The sequence below is a fragment of the Bubalus bubalis genome, chromosome 12 (genome assembly GCF_019923935.1).
Source record: "Bubalus bubalis isolate 160015118507 breed Murrah chromosome 12, NDDB_SH_1, whole genome shotgun sequence".
In the NCBI taxonomy this organism is placed as follows: Eukaryota; Metazoa; Chordata; class Mammalia; order Artiodactyla; family Bovidae; genus Bubalus; species Bubalus bubalis.
Window position 1 is genome coordinate 87,527,106 of NC_059168.1, and position 17,035 is coordinate 87,544,140.

The 17,035-nt window shown below is 46.1% G+C and overlaps 1 protein-coding gene across 5 annotated transcripts in view; it reads right to left on the reverse strand.

The window, feature by feature from the left end:
* Positions 1 to 17,035, reverse strand: part of ASAP2 (ArfGAP with SH3 domain, ankyrin repeat and PH domain 2) — a 158,284-nt gene that overhangs the window by 99,744 nt on the left and 41,505 nt on the right. For all 5 annotated transcript variants that reach the window (XM_025261575.3, XM_025261573.3, XM_044926268.2 and 2 more), the window contains exon 2: positions 11,124 to 11,196. In XM_025261575.3, the coding sequence (XP_025117360.1) occupies positions 11,124 to 11,196 (73 nt within the window). The remainder of the gene's footprint in view (positions 1 to 11,123; positions 11,197 to 17,035) is intronic.

The window sequence follows — 17,035 nt, forward strand, 5'->3', positions numbered from 1 at the left end:
CGTTGTAGATTCTCTCTTCAAGAAAAGGTATCCTGACACAATTTTTCATACAGATTTTGGGATGCACGGACCCTTTAGGCCTGTCCATAGACACAACACACCAGGTAAAAAAGCCCTAGCCTAGACCAGCATAAATTCCCTACCCCCAAAATATGACCATGTTAATCATATTTAATTATGTGTGATCATACCTGATTACGTACAAACCACACATGATTCATGTTAATACTTGGGACATTAAGTCACTGATCTTAGCCTTCCTTCAGACGCGCTATCCTTCCATGATTAATATGTTGATCACAGTTGCTGGGATTCCACAAATTAGCCATCTAAGTTCCAGTCACTGTTCTTAACCAGCAGAGAAGAGACAACTAGGAGCTCAGAGCCTTGCCCCTGGAAGACACCTCAAAGTCTTCGAGTCCACGACTCCAGCTCCCCCTTAAACTGCCCTAGAGACACCGGGCCACCCACCAGTCCTCTCTCTGCTGGAGCCCTTTCGACGACCAGCTCACCCCGGGGCTGACCCCCCCAGCTAACTTCTCCCTCAGACCTGAGTCAAAACCTGCTATCTTGAAACTACCCCAGAGAGAGGGGCAGGGAATCCTCTCACTTCCTCATTCTAAGAAAGCCTTCAGATGCACCCTCTGCTCGCCCCCACGCCCCTGCAAGTGAAGACATCCCAGGTCCTTCCCACATCCCCCACCACCGCCATGGGGTTCTGGCTCTCATGTGGGTCTCCTCTTAGAAAGCTGCTCTAACAACAGTAGGTAGCGGGGCCACTACCTACACACTTCCTGAAGGTCACTTGTGCTCACCTCTGGCACGCCGGTCACGTGCAGGCTCACAGTGAACGTGTGACCAAACAGACCACCGGGAGGTTTTTCATCAGAGCCGCTCCGGCTCAGCCGGATGAGGTCTAGGACGCCCCCATGGCATTACTGCCCAGTGTTTCCCCCCTGGCACCCCATCACCCCTGTGCCCCAGGCAGTGTCTCTAGGTTGCCTTGGTCACAGGAGAGACTGGGAAGCAGACCTGGTTTTGAATCTCAGTTCCTCTAACTGCCAGCTGGACAGCCCTGGGTCAGTCACTCCTCTACGGCTCAGGGACCTCATCTACAATGGAATTACCTAACTCACAGTGTGAGGACTCAATGCATTTATTTAGAAGAGGGTTTGGCCTATAAATGACACTTTATGTGAGTGTCAGATTATTATTATTATTGTTTCCATTCTTAAATTTATAAAAGTACTTCAACAGATGTACTTTCTTTGCTTTATCATCATGGGTTACAATCTATTCTTTTTTAAATCACAGATAATGGTATACACATATTTTGTAGTCTCAGTTTTATTGTCTGAAAGTTTCACCATAAGCATTTTTCTTCATGTTGCTATATAACCATTATTCCATCAAGGAGCTATATTCTGACTTAGTTATAGGAGGCCTTCAGGTTTTCACGTTGATAAGTAATGCAAATAGCATCTTTGTGCCTTTCCCCAAAAATGATTTTATTTTTCTTGATGTAGTTGTTGTTCAGTCACGAAGTTGCATCTGACTCTTTGCAACCCCACGGACTGCAGCACACCAGGCTTCCCTGTCCTTCACTATCTCCTGGAGTTTGCTCAAACTCATGTTCACTGACTCACTGATGCTATCTAACCATCTCATCCTCTGCCCTTCTCTCCTTTTGCCTTCAATCTTTCGCAGTATCAGGGTCTTTTCCAATGAATCAGTGCTTCCCTTTTTTCTTGATATGCATGGCCAAATTTCTTTCCAAAAACTCAATGCTCCAGTTCTCAATGCCACAACAAAGTAACAAAATACCAGTTTCACCTTATTCTTGACAAACACTGAGGATTAGAACTTATTTTTTCATGTAACAGGTGGAAAATCATGCCAGATATACTACCTGCTTAATGCACATTACATTTCACTTCCTAAATAATTACATATATTTTTGAATCGTTCTATCCTAATTATGATATGGTAATAAAAATAATTCTCTGTGTTAACAGCCACATTCTTTTTAGCATTGCAAATAACAGAGAGAAACAAAGTTGAACTCATTTTCTTTTGTAGGTAGTAGATAATAAGGGTCTGAAGAAAAATTAGCGTTTCTTTCTTTGTATTTTTTATTTCAAGGATGTGCCAATTTCTCTAGGATATTCAGACTCAGGGTAAAGAAGGAATATCTCACTCTCGGTAAAAATAGCTCCAAGCCTTTAAGCTAGATGAATTCTAGAGAAGTGAAAATGAAAATCTTCTGTTGCTTCCTTTTCGATAAAGATGAATTTTCCACCCACTGATATGTCAAACAGCTGAAAAATGTTGGCATCAACTTCCCAGGGGGGAAAAAAAGCACCTAAGAGCTGAGAAAGAGATTGCGAAAAGTCTAGACTAAGAAAGGATTAGAATAAATATGAACTGTTGTTTTTTTTTTAAGAGGTCAGACAGCAGTCTGTTTTAGGTGGGAAAAATTACTGTGGAAACAGTTTCTCAACAAATCGTCATAGTAACTGCTTTTGTAAACCTGTACACAAGACAATCTAGAAAAACAACATCTAGCTGTGTTGTTATCCTTTTGGAAACTGGGAGCAAACATAACATACTTGTTATTGTGTGAGAAAATTATTGTTTTGCATATATGGGGACATGGTCCAATGTTTAAAGTGGGGGTGGGGTGTAGTCTCAAGACTAGCAGCTTCAGCATCACCTGGGAACTCATTCATGTGGAAAATACTCAGGCCCCATCCTGGACTGACTGAGCCAGAAGCTCCTGAAGGCAGAGACCAGCAGCCTGGGCTTTGACAAGACCTGCAAGGGGTTCTGGGGCGCTCTCACATGTCAGAACCACTGCTCTGAGACAAGGGTCGGCAAACTTTTCCTAAAAGCCAGAGAGAAATATTAAAAGCTTTTACAGGCCAAGAGGCAATCCTGAGGTTACTGGGTAAATATGCACTCAGGTGCTAAAAACCATTCTTTGCTCACAGGCTGTAAACAGCACAGCTGGTTGCCTCCCCTTCTACATACACAAATCTATATAAATCCTGTTTACAGCTAAAATGGCAAGCTTAAACTCTACTCAGTGCTCTGCAATGACCTAAATGGGAAGGGAATCCAAAAAAGAGGGGACATATGTATACATATGACCCAGGTCTCCCATGTGGTGGGCAGATTCTTTACCACCTGAGCCACCTGGGGAACCCTTATTAATTAAACCTACGTTCACTTCAAGGAAGCCGTCTGTTGATCTAAATTTCCCAGTCACTCTGCTGTACAGCAGAAACTGATACGGGATGTAAAGCAACGATATTCCAATTTTAAAAAAGGATTTTAGAAAAGTAGGATTATGAGTTTATCTCTCCTGCACTAAGAGGACACTGTGAGAACCTACAGGAGAAACATAACAATATACAAATGAGTATTCCCAGCACGTACTGTGCATCTGCCAGCCTCCATGCCGGCCACTGCAAGGAACACACAAGAAGTACATTTGTACCTGCCTCACTGTGTGTGTCCAGAATCACGTCTCTCGCTTTTCCATGTTGTCTCAGCTCGCTGTCACTAACAGGCCTATGAAATATTAACATTCTCATTTTACAAGTGCAGCAACTGAGGCTCAGAATAGTAAACGACACTCCCCAGTGACTTTCTGAGCAGCACCACCCACTTAGCCTTCAGGATTCTGATACCCATTAAACCACACTGCCTCTCAGAATGGGTCACGGACCTCAGGGCTTGTCATCTAATTGGAGGGCAAAGATCAAGAGACATAAAACTCTTAGGGAACAATAAAGAGCAAGATTTAAAGAGTGAACAGAGTCTGCATATTAGAGTCTCTTTCAGTTTTGACCTCAAAACTCAAAATTCAGAGGGGAAGTGTGGTCAGCAGAACGCTGTCTCCTCCCCCACAAAGACATCCACCTCCTAATCCCTGGAGGGGGGACAGTAGGGTGTGCTGCCATCTGAGGTTGCAGATGGAATTCGAGTTGTTAATCAGCTCAGCTGAGCCGGGAGGCTTATCTGGGATTATCCCGGTGGGCTCCCCCGACATAATCACGGGACGAGGGAAGAGGCAGTGTTGCTGGGGACTGAGCCATGAGCCACTCCCCCACCCCCAAAGCCAGAACCACCAGTTTGATGATACTTGGGGGCCAGTCCTTTGGGAAGTGATTAGGTTTAGATGTGATCTGGGGGACAGGGCCTCAAGATGGGATTAGTGTCCTCACACTAATAAAAAGAGACACCAGAGAGCCCACCAGCTCTAGCACGCCTACATTCTCCATCTCACTCTCTACCATGTGCGGAGATGACCGTCTGCAAGCCAGGAAGGGAGCCTTCACGAGAACATGAGCACACCGGTGCCCTGACCTTGGCCTTCCAGGCTCCAGAATTGTGAGACAAATGTCTGAGGTTTAAGCCCCCCAGCCGGTGGCACTGTTATGGCAGCCCCGGGCAGAGGAAGACAGTGATGGAGCATGAGAAAGCCTGCACCAGCCATGGCTGGCTCTGAAGATGGAAGGGGGCCATGAGTAGAGGAACGCAGGGGCCTCTAGAAGCCGGAAAGGGTAGGGAAACCTCCCTACCTCCGGGAAGGAAGCCAGCTCACACTGTGATTTCAGCCTGGTGAGATCAGCTTGGACTCCTGATCTCCAGAGCTGGAAGATAAATCATTGTCATTTTAAGGCACCCTGTGGTAATTACAGCAGCCACGGGACACTAATACAAGACAGTGAAAGGAGGCCAGTACCGTGTCAGGTCCTGGCTGGATGGGGAAGGCTGGGCAGGCCTGGGACAGGAGAGCATGTGGACAGACCAGGAGCAGAGCCACTTGGGACACAGACACAGAGGTGACACGCTCCTGCAGCAAGAGGCACTGGCCAGCCTGGGAGAGCCCTCAGGTCGGATGGGGCCAACCCACCTCCAACCATGAAACTTGGCAGAGAAGTCCCTCTGGCACATAAATTAAGGAACATGAGACAGGAAAAAGTATACGGCAGTGTGAGGCATAAATACTAAATTATCTTCACTGTTCTTCTAATAGTGCATAAAAGGAGCATTTTTCCTACCTGCCTAAGGAAATCAACTCTGAATATTCATTGGAAGGATAGATGCTCAAGTTCCAATACTTTGGCCACCTGATGCAAAGAGCTGACTCGCTGGAAAAGACCCTGATGCTGGCAAAGATTGAGGGCAGGAGGAGAAGGGGATGACAGAGGATGAGATGTTTGGATGACATCATCAACTCAATGGACATGAATTTGAGCAGACTCCGGGAGACAGGGAAGCCTGGCGTGCTGCAGTTCATGGGGTCCCAAAGAGTTGGACGGGGCTTAGTGACTGAACAACAACAAGGATGATCAAACCACTATGATGACTCCTCCTGGAACTGTCCTCAGAGCCAGAAGGACGGTAGTTACAATGCTCCTAACCGAATCGTCGCCAGCAGCTCAAACCCTTACTGAATCTGCCTGGCTTATTTCTGACATCTAGTTCTAAAATGGTTTAATCTATCCTTAAATCCCCCTACTAAATATAATCAAGAAAATGTGCTAGAGAAGAGATCCAAAATGCTGTGAACTATGTCAGCAGCTCACATGAGAAGGTACAGGGTTTCCTCGGGTGACTGTTTTGAAGGAGACAACATTTGCTCTGAAATAAAGATTCCAGGATCAGTACTCTGGCTTAAAAAAAAAAAAAAATTCAGACTCACAGCCTTATAAAAGCTCAAACTTGGCATGATGTAAAGATGGGTAAAAGGCAACAAAAATAGAGGCCCCCCCTCCAAGGTCAGGCTGACGGTCAGCCTGCTCTGTGCGGTGCTTCAGAAAGGACAGGCTGGTGCCCAGAATGCCGTGTCAAAATTCCAGGCAAACGCCTCAACCTCCTAAAGCCTCAGTTTCCCTTTGGACCAAGTGGCAAAATGCCATTTCAAGCAGATGGAAGAGCGTGTGCCGGGGAAAGAGGACACAAAGTGTGGCACCTGGGCACACAGCGAGCTGCATGCGCACAAAGAAGGGTGTGGAGAGGCGGGAGGGACTCTGCACAGGTGTCTAGGGTCCAGGGGATGCCAGGAGCTGGGATTGTGTCTGGTCTCCTGCCCTGTTGACTGGGCTGAGGCTCGAGGTGGGGGCAGGTTCAGGGAGGCAGTGGCAGTTTCACAGACAAATGAATTTGGAAAAGGTTAAGACCAGTTCCCCCTCACAATCCACTCTAGCATGTTACCCTTTTTGGCTAGTTTCGCAGGAAGAGAAACCTGTCACCCGTGCTTTGGTCCAATTTCCCTAAAATGTTTGGAGTCCACAGAAGCATGTCCTTCCTCATTTCTCTCAAGCATTGGAACTTCACGAACATCAATGTGGACAACCAAGAAACACTGCAGAGTTGTGAGCACAGAAGCGACATCACCGAGGCGTGTTTCAGAAAATGACTCTGGGGGGGCAGGTCATGAGGTTCAAGGCATGCGTTCCGCACAACAGGTCAGAAAGGCCGATCAGCCACCAGTGGTGTTCAATTCATACAGGCAGCTTCCGGATGCCAAAGTGCACACACTTTCCCCTCCTAATGTTCGTTTGCTGAAAAGCTGCCCTGCCAGGCCCCGGGCCGGCCTCGGGAGCCACAGGAAGTCCTTCCTCGAGGCGGGCAGCGGCCACGCAGACGTGTGCACGTGACTTCACGTTATTTCTGATCAGAACAACTTCTCAATGCAGGACTTCAAGGTCATTTTTGAACCTGATCAGACTATGAAATATCCCTTTTACACAAGCTTTAAATGATTAACTCAAATGTTTATAAGTGAACACAATTTAAAAAAAATCTCTTAAGATACTTTTTGCAATCTGCTGTTTGTCAAAGAAATTGACATCCATCTCTTAGTGGTTTCTTGACGTCTGGAAGACAGCCTGCCAGGGTCAACAGAGGCAGCCTCGCAGCAGAGGGGCCACTGATCAGAGCCCTGCCAGCAGGAGGCTGAGCTCCAGAAGCATCCAGAGAACGCCTGCAACCTTTGCCCTCAGCGTCTTCTTTGTAAACGAGGACCATGTGTTGCAAAGAGTATAAAGGTATAGAACACCAAGGTACACAGAAACGTTCAAAAACATAAGATGATCATTATTCTGTCTACCCCCCACTTTAACCAGGAAAATTGCTTTTTTTCGGGGGTGACTACCTTTTTGGGTATTGAAAAACCCCTGTTTCAGCAAATGTCAGGGCTCTAGTAAGTGGAGGAAGCTTTATACTCTTGTCTTTGACGTTTATGGAAAAAAAATTAATAAAAATTTCCCGACATGTTTACTTCCAGCTAGGTGTTAGTCACTGAAAACTCCACTTCCTTCTTTCATAAAATCAGCGGTTGTCAGGTAGTCAGGTAACATCTACATACTGGCAAGCTAAGCATGGGGGTGGTTTTGTTTTTCTTTTGTTGCTTGTTTTTAAAAAGCTGTCGAGGATAAACAACAAGGTCCCACTGTGTATAGCACAGGGAAAACTACATTCAGTATCCTGTGATAAACCACAATGGAAAAAAACACGGAAAAGAATGTGTATATATGTATACCTGAATCACTTTGCTGCATAGAATTTAACACAACATTGTTAATCAACTATACTTCAATAAAATAAATTTCAAAAGAGAGCTGTAGAGGACTGCGAGGATCTAGACGGGGGTTTCTCAAGCTTGCGTTAACTGACATTTGGGACCAGATAATTCTTTGCTGGGGGCTGTCCTGTGTGTCACAAGACCTTCATCAGCATCCCTGGCCTCTAAATTAGGTACCAATAGCGAGTGTGCATGCACGAAACACACACACACATTCTTCAGTTGTCAGTGTGTGTGTGTGTGTGTGTGTGTGTGTGTGTGTTGTGTTGTGTTGATGGTGGCAAATCACTCCGGCTGAGAACCACTGATCCGCATCCGAACCTAAATGCACTATTTCAGAGACAAGGAAGCCAGGGCTAAAAGACGCTAAGTGCTTGCTCCAGGGCACAGCAGTCCCGTGATACAAACTCCGGGCCCAAAAAGCTTTCCAGTTTAGTGGGGGACCAGCTCAGTAGGGAACCTAACTCCCAGCTCTTCTTGGCTTTCCTAACTTATTTCACATTCATTTGGGACTTGTCGTAAACAATTAACACCTGTCTAATCATCTTAACATTAATATAATTACAACATATAAAGTATGCAAAGTAAAGGGAGGAGAAATATCTATAAAGTCAAAACTCTGCAACATTCATTTTTAGCCTATTTTCCTCAACATATATTTTCTCCTATGGATAAGCTTTTGTCCCCATCTTGGTAAATTTTTAATTTTCTCTTTATCCTTGATGTCACGACAGGAGGACAAGTCTTAAGATATGCACACATATCCACCCATACATATATGTACATGTGGATATTAGTACACACACATTTATATAAAACTTGTTTCCCTGAGAATTTAGTGGACTCTCTAAATCTGAGATTTGAAATCTTTCTTTAGTTTCAGGGACTCTTTTTCAGCTATCAGTTAAAAAAAACTCCCCCCTTTCTACTCTCTTTTCCCTCTTCTGGAGCTCCTTTAAGGTGGATGCTAATATTGACTCTTTTGAATCTATTCTCATTGGCTCTTAATTTCTATTTCACAGTGTCCATCTGTTCAGCTCCTCGTGTTCACATAACATGGGGCCCCACTAATTCCGTCTTCCTATGTGTGTAGCTTGCCATTTATCAAATTTTAGTTTTCAACAAGTTGTTTAAAAAAAAAAAATCTCCAAGCTTTTTACCAGTTCTTTTTCACTAGTACTTGCCCATTTCAATAATTTAATAACCTCCCTAGCCCCTTGAAGAATCCAAATCATTCATTCTTACTGAAAAGTCTTGCTTTGATTGCCTTACTAAATCTGTTTCTTCAAGTATGAGATTTTCAGCTTCTCTTCAACTGTTAGGCTGTTCTTGATACTATCTGAGTAAGTTAGATTTTCATTTTGATGAAGTCTACCCATTTTTTTTCTTCTTTGTTTATAGCTTTCTTTGCCCTACCCAAGACACTTTTGCCTACTCCAGGGGGCAAAGATATCCTCCTGTGTTCTTCAAGAAGTTCTGTAGGTTTAGCTTTTATACTTAAATCTGTGATCCATTTCAAATTAATATTTTGTGTAAGGGATGGGAGAGGGTCGTGGCTCCCTTGTTCCATGTAGATATTCGGCTGTTCTGGCAGCATTTGTTAACTTTTAGAATCAGCTTGTCAGTTCCCCTGCTGACATTTTGATTAGGATTGTGTTGAATAGTAACATCAATTTGAGAAGCAATGACATCTTAACAATATTGTCTTCCAACCCCCCCACACACCATATACCTTTCATTTATTTAGGTCTTCTCTAGTTTCTGTCAGCAGCGTTTTGTAGTTTTCAATGTCAGTTTCTTACGTATCTTTTGTTAAATCTGTTCCTAAATATACTTGGCTATTCTCAACTGCAGTTATCATCTTTGAGGCTGAAATCTACTATTCTTCACTGTCTTGGTCTGCACAGCCCTCCCTGGGGGAGAGACAGAGCAGCTAATAGAGTTGTGCTTGCATGACAGGGGACTCTTTTTTAATGTCTTTATGGCAGTGTGTACATGTCCATCCCGAACTCCCTCTTTCCCCCATCTGCCCCCTCTGGTAACCGTAAGTTTGTTCTCTGTTTTACAGGTGAGACTCTTGAATAAGGCGGGGATTAATCAGGGTATAATTTATAGCCAGCCCTCTATACCCGTGGTTCCTTCATATCCTCAGATTCAACCAACCATGGACCTTATTCGAATCTGCTACTGAAAAATATCGCAGTGTAGGTGGACCTGCGCAGCTCAAACCAGCATCATGCAAGGGTCACCTGCATTTGAGCTCGGGGACAGGGCTGTTCGGAGAAGGCAATGGCACCCCACCCCAGTACTCTTGCCTGGAAAATGCCATGGACAGAGGAGCCTGGTGGGCTGTGGTCCATGGGGTCGCTAGGAGTCGGACACGACTGAGCGACTTCACTTTCACTTTTATGCATTGGAGAAGGAAATGGCAACCCACTCCAGTGTTCTTGCCTGGAGAGTCTCGGGGACAGCGGAGCCGGGTGGGCTGCTGTCTCTGGGGTCGCACAGAGTCGGACACGACTGAAGTGACTTAGCAGCAGCAGCAGCAGCAACGGGGCTATTACGTGGAACCTGTGAGGGTCACCTGCATTTGAGCTCGGGGACGGGGCTGTTACATGGGACCCGTGAGGGTCACCTGCATTTGAGATGGGGGGCGGGGATGTCACGTGGGACCTGCGCTTCCAGAAGGTCTCACAGCCCTCCTCCTGACACCACACCACCAGCAGCACTCCCTGCCCTCTGCTCCAGTCACTGTCCTCCCTGAAGGGAGGGGCCACCATGGTGAAGGGCACAACCTGGTGCTCCCGGGGGCGCAGCCCGGGCCCCTCCCCTCCTAGGCCACTGCCTGTAGGCACCCCGGGGGCACCTGCCTCCCTCAGCAGCAGTGTTTGTCTTCTACCAGCCAGCACTTCTCTCTGCCCGCCATCAGCCCTGCTCCAACCTCCTCAGGATTCCTCACAACTGCTGGTCCCCCGAGGCTGCCATCTTCTTTCTGAGTCAAACTTCACAGTCACTTAAAGACTTAAAAAACATTTTCTATCATTTGTAAGGTCCTGTCCAGGGAGCATACCCGCCACATATGTACAGCCCATCATTTTTAGGTCAAAAGTTCCATGTTTTTTTGTTTTTAACATATAATGAGGTCTAGATCAAATATTACTACAATCAAATTAGTTGATTATGCTTTTTTTATTTATTTTCTTTCCAGACAAGACAGGTAAGAGAGAAAATGGAAAGGGCATCTGGCGTAATTAACAAGCAGCACAAACCAAACAACAGAGGGAAGTGAGTCCACCCCCCAACCAGTCTGACAAAGCTGGTCACACAGGGTGATCCTGACAAACTCAAGTGCACTTCAGAGGACAAGAAACACACATGCACCCAAGAATGACACATCCCCACTCACCTCTCTAATTTGCACACCCAGAAAAAGAAGTCTGGTTCACTCACGGTAATTAACATTATGATATCCAGACTGCGAATACAAATTGTCCACAAAAAAAACTAGAAAAGAATGCATACTCACCCAGCCCAGAGATATTTATTGCTTTCACGGATTTCTTCATTTTGTAGAGAACCATCCGGTCCACGTCCAAGGCCTAAAATACAGAGAATGTACTCATTAACACACGCTTGAGCTTAGATCACAGCTACAGAGAACAGCCATATGAGAGCCATGAGGAGGCCGGTCTGGGGCCACCTCCCTGGGACCAGGGCTCAGTGTGGTGGGGAAGCAGGTGGTCCCTAAAAGCCACCGCCTTGCCACGCCCGAGTTGTCTCTGATCGCTGTGCCCACTGGAAACTGGCCTCCCGCAGTGTAGCAAGTCAACCTGGACCAACTCTGCTTCCACCAACCCTCAGTTTATCCCTATGAACCAGCCAGGCCCAGGGACATGCCAGCCTGCCAGGGCCTGGACCAACCACCACACCATAGGTGTATACAGCTCTTACGATGCCTAGCACATGGTAAGGGCTCAAATAATATTTGTTCAATGACTAATCATACCTGGAGTTTTAATCACAAAAGACACAGGGGTAAAATGTCCCTTTATCCCAACAAAACTCTACAGAAGAGTAAGGGGTGTCACTTTTTGTTGTGATGGGAGAGAAAAAGCATTTGTAAACTGGGACAGGGACACCAAACACAGGACTTTTGTGAAGACTCAATGCACACCTGCAGGGAAGTAGCCAGCCTAATATCTGGTATACAATAGATAATCAATAACAGTACTTGTTACTCATTTTGAGTTTGATCCAAAAAGTATAATGACGATCATCTTACACAGAGCACACCTCTGCCCAGAGAGACAGATTCTGGACATCCAGCCTTCCTGAATCTCCTCTTGAATCCATTTTCAACGTGAGCTCAGTTGCTCAGTCGTGTCCGACTATTGAGACCCCATGAACTGTAGCCCACCAGGCTCCTCTGTCCATAGGATTCTTCAGGCATGAATAATGGAGTGGGTAGAGATTCCCTTTCTCCAGGGGATCTTCCTGATCCGGGGACTGAGCCCACATCTCCTGCTTGGCAGGTGGATTCTTTACCACTGAGCCACCGGGGAAGCCCTTTTCAATACCTGCTTCTTAAGTCCTAGTTCTAACGCAGCAATGACTATTTTTTGCTGGATGCTAAAAACAGATGTGACTGCTGCTGACAATTTTACACAGAAAAATGATCCCAAGGTATCCGATATTTGACAGAGTGGTTAAATACAAAGAAAGGATGCAATAAAAAAGCATTGTTTTCCAATATTTTGTAGGAAAGAGTAGGTAGGGACTAATATAAGGCAGTAAACATAATTATAGAGAATTACTTTTATTTTCCTAGGAGGTCATCTCTAATCCATTCCTGACTTTCCCTTGAGATATAAAAAGAGATTTGGAAACAGCAAATAACCCATGAAAATCACTACTGAACTATCTTTCTCACAAAATCTCATCAATTTTTACTGCCCACACATGCACCGACTCCCAGGGTCCCCAGGGCCATCAAGAAGACAGGGTTTGCTCAGGGCTGTGTCAGAAACCCTACTTCCTGAAGCTTGGACAAAGATGTGTCAGAGAACACAGCTCTCACATACAAAGACACAAGTTCAATACAGGCATCAAAAGCTCCGGAAGGGCCCAATCCCCACATAAGGGGCCACTACTGAAAAACACATCTGTTCTACTCAACATCTCACCTAGCATCTTGAGAGAATTTGGTCCTGCCCAGACTTTAGAATCACTAGAAAAGAATCTGTTGTGCCTGCATACTTAGTCGCGTCCAGCTCTTTGCAACCCCAGGGACCTGCCAGGCTCCTCTGTCCATGGGATTCTCCAAGAAAGAATACTGGAGTGGGTTTCCATGCCCTCCTCCAGGGCATCTTCCCCACCTAGGGAGGGAACTCGTGTCTCCTGCCTTGGCAAGTGGATTCTTTACCACTGCGCTGTGTAGAAAAGTGTATAGAAAAGAGTCTGACTTGCCTTCAAATAATAAAACCTGCTCCTCTTTCTAAAGCTTCCCACAGACAGCAGAAGACATCAACAGCAGCCTGGTCAGACTATATGGAAACACTGTAAGTCAGCCAGTATTCATATTAAGCCCCTCCTGTGTGGTAGGAGGTGTGAAGGTTGAAAACATTCTGCACAGAAGAGAGAAACTCACAAGAGTCGGAGGGACCGCTCCCTGCCCAGGAGGTCCTAGGACAACCCCTCAGCTCTTCGGCAAAGCTTGATGAACCTGTACCCTGAACTTCTGTTACAATGAATTAATGAAGCTCCCATCAACCTGCTACTTTCTCTTGGCTTCCAAATACCGTACACCTCCTCCCCCCACCACCCAGAACACTCTCCCTTCCTCCTCATGACCCTCAGCTTCCATGCTGAATCCGGTTTGATTGGTTTAGAGGTACTTCTTCCTCCTCAAAGTCTTCTTGGATGGGTCATCTGGGTGCTCCTCACAGCTTCTCCTACCGAGTTCTTTGCTTAAGAACTGACTCATTGGAAAAGACCCTGATGCTGGGAAAGATTGAAGGTGGGAGGAGAAGGGGACGACAGAGGATGAGATGTTGGATGGAATCACCAACTCAATGAACATGAGTTTGAGCAAGGTCCGGGAGTTGGTGATGGACAGGGAGACCTGGCGTGCTGCAGTCCATGGGGTCGCAAAGAGTCGGACGCGACTGAGCGACTGAACTGAAGATTTACTGAGTACCTACCATGAGCTGAATATGAGCTACATTATACAGATACAATGGTGCGCAAAACGGGACCTGCCCCTGCCTTCATGGAGTTTATAGTCTAGCAACTCAATGCCTGAAATAAACACAAATTAACTGTGACCACAGCCAAGGGTCCAGGACTGAGCTTGACCTGGTTTTCTACTTGACCAGCTCTGCCTCGATATGGATGCTGTCTCGTAGGGTACCTACCAGGCCCAAGTGTCTGCTGAGCATGGAAATGTGGCTCAGGCACACCTTAAACTGATGCTGTTTTGGACATACTAGGTTAAGTAAAATATAAATAAAACTAATCTTACTGTTTCTTTAATGCTCTCTTCTAAGGACAGACAAGGAGCAGCCACTGAAGTCTTCTTGGCAGAGGGCAGAGAGGAGGAGAAGGTCATGCGGACCCAGTGAGAACATGGATCTGGGCAGGCAGGGGAGTGGATTCAGGGAAAGCCCACCCAAAGGTGGCGGACCGGCTGGGCCCCACAGTGGGAAGGTCAAGGCAGGGCAGCAGACACGCTGGAAAGGTCTGCGAGTGGCCACCAAGATCTACTTTCAACCAGGCTTCAACTCTCCAGCTGCTAGTCCTCTGAGAGAGTAATCTGTCCACGAAGGCTTTGGCTCGATCACACTGAGAAAAACGGGAACTTCGGTGTGGAAGGCTGACAGCAGAGGAAACAGGCTTTATCACAAGGTTAAACTCTGACATTCTCCTCCCAGGTTATACTGCGGGACACACCCTCCCTGATCAAAGTCTTGTAAAAATATGCCGCCCCATGGAATTCTCGCCTTGTCATTAAAGGGCCATGCTGTTTCCTGAACTCAGAAAAGAGCAGATAAGCAGTAACAGCTGCTTTTCCAGTCTGTTAGGAAGAGCCTGGAAGTAAAGGTGAGGTGGGCAGTAGAGGTAATTTTTAATTAAAATTACAAGAGGGAAATGCAATTACCGCCCCACTCAAAAACACACCCCTCATTATGGTGCATATTTACAGATAATTAAGGCTGAACTTGGTCAGAAGTTCAAGTGATAAAGACTTGAGTGCTGGAAAAAGCCTCTGTCATTTATATATAAAAACAGCAAGGGAATCTTAGAACAAAAATAATAAAAATTTGAGAGTTTCAAGGAACCAAAAGCTTCTGCCAGTTGGGCTGAGATTTCTAACCAGATCACACCCTCACCTACACCCTGCCCTCTCTAAAATCTACACGAGCTCAGGAAAAGAGAAAAAAAAAAAGCTGTAATTACAACCAGAATTTGCATGTAAAAACTATAAACAAGCAAAAATCTAATAGACAATAGAGCCCTAAGCAGGCACCGTGCAACAGCCTACGTCTGGCCAAAGCTCATTAATTCTGAGGAGCCGGACCACAGCTGACCTTTAGTTTATAAAGCAAATTTCACAGAGTAAATTTATCACATAAACAAGGCTGTGGGGATGTGTCTCAGATATTTCAGAGGAAAATAAACAACTGTCTAGAACCACTTTTAAGGCCTCTCTTTTGATCCCCTAAACTGTTGTATTAATAGCCACAGTTCTTATTTATTCACGGAAGCAGCTCTCCTCTGAGTCCATGGCTGGTCCAGGGCTGTGTGCAGCGTGGGAAAGGACATCTTCCCGGGAGGACGCACACACTTCTCCTTTTCAGACCCGTGCTGTCCAGGATGGCAGCCACTAGCCACAGACAAATATTTAGAGTAAAACTACAGAGTCAATTCCTCAGCCTCGCTCCCTTTTCTCTGGAGCTCCGGTAGTAGACCCGAGACCATTTCCAAGCAGGTTGCCCTCGATGCTTCTCCTCTTCTCTGCAGGTCCCTCTGTGTGCCACCCTCCAGGGCTGCCCCATAAAACACTGGGAGCACTTAGGGGCCCACGCCCTCTTCCCTCGGTGAGCTTGGCACCAACATCACCATGTGACACGCCCGTCTCCCCTGTTCCCAGGGCCGTACAGGGACCTCCATTCTGGCACAAAGGCACCCTGGTCCTGATGCTGGACTGCGGGACCACACCTCGAGGCTGTCTGAGGCGAGCCTCGGGCATCCGGGGTTGACAGGCATGTCCGCCCCTCAGTCTGTTTACAGGCGGCCATGAGCCAAGGATCTGTCCAATACGTGATGATGGGGGTGATGCGGGATGCCAACTTTGAACCCCTGTTAAAAGAAAGGTTCATACATACATATATAAATGAATAAGAAAAAAAAAAAGAAAGCGAGAGAAAGAAAAGTCATCCCTTCCAGAAGGAATTCCACTCTTCTCATTAGTAGACCTGCATTACCAAAAAACCATAAAGAAGGCTGAGCACTGAAGAACTGATGCTTTCGAGCTGCGGTGCTGAAGAAGACCCTTAAGCACCCCTTGGACAGCAAGGAGATCAAACTAGTCAATCCTAAAGGAAATCAACCCTGAATATTCATGGGAAGGGCTGATGCTGAAGCTGAAGCTCCAATACCTTGGCCACCTGATGCGAAAAACCGATTCGTTGGAAAAAGACTCTGATGCTGGGAAAGACCGAAGGCAAAAAGAGAAGAGGATGGCAGAGAATGAGATGATTAGATAGCATCACCAACTCAATGGACATGAATCTGAGTAAACTCCAGGAGATAGTGAAGGACAAGGGAGTCTAGCATGCTGCAGTTCAGAGAGTCACGAAGAGTCCGACACAACTTAGAGACTGAACAGCAACAACAAAACCAAAAGAACTACACTTCATCATCATTATTATTATATTTTGATTTTTATTAATAAAAAATTTTTGTGGAAATTTATTTTATCTCTTATTATCTAAGCATGTACACAGTTTCCTCAATTTTGCCTCTGGGGCTGCAAAGGCTGAAATATTTATTATCTGGCCCTTTGCAGATAAACTCTGCTGACCCCTGACCTGTGGATCCACAGAAACATTTCTCCAGCACCGTCAGGCGCCCTGCTGCTCCTGCCCTGACCTGGAGGCCCAGCTTCGTCCCCAGCTCCCTAAGGCCACAACTGGAGCCAGCAGGGGTGGCAATGGCCTGGCCTATTGTTGGAAACCAGAGATGCTGCCCTGGAGGACAGCGGACCACAGGCCTCCCCATTCAGGCCACGATCCAAGCCTGACCCATCTCCTGTCCCCTCAGTCCTTTCAAGAAGGACCAACTGGAGAGGAAACGACAGATTTGAAGGACACAAGACCAAATAGCAAAACAAAACAATGCGCAGACCTTGCCCTAAGGACAGCTTTGCCAAGAAAGGGT